Genomic DNA, 5,323 nt, shown 5'->3' with positions numbered 1-5,323 from the left:
ATAAATTCACACAAATACCCAAAGATGAACAAGGGAATTATATTTATTGCATGGGGTCACATACAAGGATAATTAATGTAGCAATGAGCTTTTCTCCTTAATACCCTCTCTCCGGTTTCGTTCCCGATTTATTATAGAGAAATTGACCTTATCTTTGTCTTTCTTTTTGTTTTTTGAACTTCTGAGGCAATTTGAACCTCCATGCCACGTGTTGCCTAATGGCTTTGATATGTGGTTTGTTTCTATTGGTTGCAAGCTTATACAAGTGTCCACTCGTGGTTCAGATTTTTGGCTCCACAATAGATCAATGGAGCTCTCGGTTCAGACTTGGATAGCTCATTTGCTGTATCACCTCTTACTTCATTTTCTAAATCTTTGAGGAGTCTTTTTGCTGCTTCTTTGTGGGGTTTGTGGAAGGAGAGGAATGCTACTAGGTTACATCGGTCTTCTCTGCAATCTCATGCTACTGTGGCTAGACAAATTCTGTTTTAAGTGTTGGATGTCCATAATGCCTCGGTTCAACTCTGCTGCTACCATTGCGTTTCCTTTGTTTGCTTTGTACCGAAAGTGAAGGGTCTCATTTTCTTACATTTGGCATATACTGACCAATTAAAAACATTAGGTTACGGAATTCTACCCAACTCATCCACTTTAAAATCATTTTTCTTAACTAAAACATTTCAATCACAACACTCCGAAGAGTGCTTCATACAAATTTTTCCTTCCTTTCTCTTCTTTTCTTTCTTTCTTTCTATGTATAGACTCACGGCAGATCTCTTGTTCTTTTTCTATTTCTTTGTTTTCTCTATTTTCTTCATTTTCTTCTGATCCGTTCTATCCTTACATTCTTAAATAATTTTGATGAACCAAAAATTGGAAAGCATACATACATCTCTCGAAAAGGTTAAGTAGCAATCTCCTAAAGACGGATGACCGTAGGCCAAATAAATTGATGGTTGACATAAGGTTCAACGACTTGGATTTATAACATCATGAAGAAGCCTTGAGGACTCTGCTAATCAACAAATCAGTTGAAAATCACCTTCAGTGAAATAGTGTGTCATTTATTCCATTTTGAAATGAGTGGTCCAGAAATGACCATGTCACTCATGTTTGGGATGCATAGTAAGAAAATATTGGGATGCACAGTAGAAAAATGTTAGGATGCACCTTACGAAAATGTTGGGATGTACTTTTACTTACAAAAATGGAGAAAATGGACTACTATGCAACTGGAGGTGATCCTTGTCCTCAACAAATCATCTCTAATCGCTTAACTAAAAAAATTGAGGGAATAATAATCCGCCCTTTAGCGACCCAGCTTCCACCATCTTATCCAGATGGTGAGTCACAATGCAGCAGATTCTAAGGGTTGAAAGTAGGGGTGGCAATATTTGACACGGCACACTAACACGACACAAGATAAGCGGGTTTGGGTTTGAGCTAATCGTGTTCGTATCATAATCGTGTCGACACAAATTGACCCGCTAACTAAACGTGTCATGTTCGTTTTTGACCCTGTAAACACGATTATGACACGATTAACCCGATTAACTAAACGTGTCGTGTTTGTGTCAAAAATGACCTAGCAAAACGTGTAGAATAAATGTCATATTCGTGTCAAAAATGACTTAAATGTGTCTTTTCGTGTCGTGTCAAGTCTTAACCCATTTATTAAACAGGTTATGCGTGTCGTATCGTGTTACACGTATAACAATCGTGTCGTGTTCGTGTCAAGGGTCTTAGACACGATTAATAATCGTGTCGTGTTTGTGTCAACCCTAATCGTGTCCGTGTCGTAATCGTGTCGACACGAACACGACACGCCATCACGAATTGCCACCCCTAGTTGAAAGCTCCAGCCTATTGAGTATCAGCCAATTTCCTCACAAAACAACCTAGATACACTAAACAGTTACACAAAACTGCATCAGAATGAGAACAGACCAAAGGATCTTCATAACAAGTTTAAAGCATTTCTCATAATGTACCTTAGGAAACAACTAGTTTGACATGAACCACCCGATGAAGCAACAAGGGCTTGTAAGGCCAGATTGTCAAATTCATGTGCTTTCTATTTCTCAGACATTTCCAAACTATCTCATTCTCTATAGGTACCCCAATAAATTACAATCTAAGGGACTTGTAAGAGAAATAACAAAAACATCAGAATTTGACATCAATGAATAGAATATAAATCAAGTACAAAGCAGAAATTTAGTGGTACTGTGAGGTGCAATGCTGATGTTTTTGCACTGATAGGAAATATGGCTCAAACTTTTAGCTTGTGCCGACCTCATGGGTTACAAGGCAACATCTAAAACCACTTTGAAATCAAACTGTATTACCATTAACATGAACATGACAAATCGCTATGTGCAGATTCTTACGAAATCTCACAGCAGCTGCTTAGGGAAACAAAACACTATATTGAAGTAGAACTTAATTAAATTAGCAATCTTCCAGTAACATGACTGTAATTTAGTTTATCTATGATTCAAATTAAAGATTAAGAAGACATTGCAGAGTCAGACTTGCACAAACAAAAAATAATAAATCATTCACCTAAAATGCGTCCATGATTAATGAATGATATATTAAAGCTGCACAAATTCTCTAAGTATTTTGTAACAAAGTCGAATAAATACTTGCCAAAAAAATTGAATTAAGATCATGAAAATCAGGGGGAAAAAAAAATAAAAAAATAAAAAAAAATAAATTGTTGATAAAGAACTAATTCGAAAAGGTGGTGGTGTGAGGGTGGAAATGGCGAGCAAGTAAATGAACAGGGATGTGCAAGCCACTCTAGTTAAGAAGTAGATATTCTACAACTGGTATGTTCCACTGTTACCTTCATAATTATGACCGTGTAATTTTGAAGCGTCCAATTTTTCTTGATATAGTTTCAACAACTGAGGAGCTTCCTCATAACACGTCACAAACTTCTTGAGGAACGAACTCTCTGTCGACCACAACAATGTTAGTTCTCTAACAGGTTTCTTAATCAAACCTTTGGACAACAAAACTTGAAGCATTGAACACCTGGGAATTATCCTCTTACCCAAGCTCATTGTCATTAATTCTGAACGACGGGCAATTAGGGAAGACTCCCAACCCATTGTGTTGACATAAAAATTCAGCTTTGCCATTATCATCTCCTCAGATACCGTCATACACCCTGGTGTTCTTCTAAACGCACTCATTGTTTCTTCCTCAGACCAACCCCACTTCTCATAAACCTCCATCTTCCTTTTCCATGTTGATTTGCTCATTGAAATCAATGCCTGAACCGCTAAGACAAACTGGAAGCTTGAAGGGTTGAAACCCATTTTCTTAACATCCTCCACTAACTCATTGAATCTATCATGCTTCATCGCCAATGACCTAGGATGATAAGTAAGTAAGTACAAAATATTCGATTCTGGCACGCCATGTTGTCTCAAAATTTCAATGTTGGGAAATGCACTGTGATCACTTCCTAGAATATCAGGAAACCGCTTAAAGGCCGTGACAAACTTATCATCTGACTGAAATAAATTCTTCAACAAATTGAAAGATGGTATGATTTGGTTCTCCAAGCTTCGTGTCAATACAATTGGGGAAATGGATAATACCTTCGCGAGCTCAGTGCTGGAAATGCCAATGGAGTAAAAGAACTCGAATTTGGGCAAGAGGGTCTTCTTGGGATCCGATAAGAGAAGTTTTGGGCGTACTCTGATGAGAGCTGAGATCTTGGTTTTGCTGAAATCATGGTTCTTGAAGAAGTTGAGAAATGAATCTGGTTTGTCTAGGGTTTTAAAATTGACTTCTTTGGAAGCTGAAATAGCAGTTTCTGGACTTAACCCACATGAATTAACGAGGTAATTGACTGTAAATGAGTGTTGATTAGTGGAAGTTGAGATGGATTTGAGAGATGAAGACAGTGGATGGGTTTGAAGGGCATACAATTTATGGACTGTTGAATGTAAAACACAAGAGCATCTAAAACGAACTAGTGTTTTACAGTATAAATGAATCATTGGAAAAGAAATGTGATAGACACTGTTATGAGGCAACTCACCTGATCGTTAATCTTCTTAGGCGCTCTTGAACCAGCAATACCCACTCCTCTAGGGTTTTTGGCTGAAGCAAAGGTTAAGACGGAAGAAATGCAAATAACAGAACAAACGACGACGGTTGATATATAGTTCTTCCCAACTATAGTTCTTCCCAACCCTTTCCCAAATATATATATATATATATATATATATATATAAGTTAAGTCTAGAAAGCCGAGAGTCAAATTAATTTCAAGAGCGAAAGTATGACAGTAACAAAATTATATCATAAATAACGAGAATTTGAGGGAATACAAAGAGAGCATTCAGAACGTGAGAGCAAGAATTGTGTAACTTAAATTATAAGGTATTTTTTCTTTTTAAAAGTTTAGAATTAGTAAAAATTTAGATTAATACAAGATTAAAATAGAGAACAGTAAATATGTAAAATAATTTCAAAATTTAGGGTCCGTTGAAATTTTGGTGGAATAATAAATTAATAATTATGGATTAAAATGAAAACAAGTTCAGAGCAAAATTAAAGATTTGGGCTGGGCTCTAGCCTCAAAAGCTAATAGGTGATACACTACATATTTGTCTTTACCATAAACATGACAATAATAGTTGGTTAGATTGAAATTAAGTGATACTTAAGTTTCAATACGTAATTTAATTGAAGCATAGAAGGAATAAAAGATTAGGATTTTAAGAGATAAATTAATAATGTATTGCACAAATTTGTGTGAAATATTAAGTTGTTCTCATTAATACAAAAATATATAAAAAAATATATATATAATCAGAATTGAATTTTGAGCATATTATATCATGCATGGATTTGTGTGTGATCCTATTATTAACACTAGTCGAAGTTATTAAAAATAATTTTATTAAATTAAATGTCATAGGAGGGATGACTTGATGAGGATGGCAATTTGGTCAAATCAGATTTTCATTTTAAGTGCAAGCGTTTGCTTCACCAATGTATTATAATTTGACATTTTATCACTTAAAGGCACTCGGAAAATACTAATAATAAAAAATACAAAGGGTGAAATTACATGTTAGAACTAAATTACTGATTCATTTATTTCAATATTTATATTTTATTTTAATTAATTGTTTTAATAAAAAATATAATATAAAGTATATTTAAAAATGACAGTAATTTAAAATTATTAATAAGGCATTACTTTTGCCAAATTATCTTTAAAAATTCAATAAAATTTATCAAAATTCACTAAAAAAAAATACATCTTTATTTGAATTATGTTGTAAAAAGTAGT

At 34.6% G+C, this 5,323-nt stretch overlaps 1 protein-coding gene across 1 annotated transcript; it reads right to left on the bottom strand.

Annotated features, from left to right (window-relative positions):
- Nucleotides 1-2,579: 2,579 nt before the first annotated feature.
- On the bottom strand, nt 2,580-4,181 carry LOC132298649 (uncharacterized). The gene is made up of 2 exons (XM_059795049.1): nt 3,062-4,181; nt 2,580-2,962 (listed from the first exon to the last, which is right to left on the bottom strand). The coding sequence occupies exons 1-2, from the start codon at nt 4,017-4,019 to the stop codon at nt 2,826-2,828; spliced, it is 1,095 nt and encodes a 364-aa protein (XP_059651032.1). The 5' UTR covers nt 4,020-4,181; the 3' UTR covers nt 2,580-2,825.
- Nucleotides 4,182-5,323: the final 1,142 nt, after the last annotated feature.

Source organism: Cornus florida, unplaced genomic scaffold (genome assembly GCF_030987335.1).
Source record: "Cornus florida cultivar Cherokee Brave unplaced genomic scaffold, ASM3098733v1 CherokeeBrave_3.0.0_Hap2_Chr01, whole genome shotgun sequence".
Classification (NCBI taxonomy): domain Eukaryota; kingdom Viridiplantae; phylum Streptophyta; class Magnoliopsida; order Cornales; family Cornaceae; genus Cornus; species Cornus florida.
The sequence above is the reverse complement of the archived record's forward strand: the minus strand, read 5'-3'. Positions and strand labels throughout refer to the sequence as shown.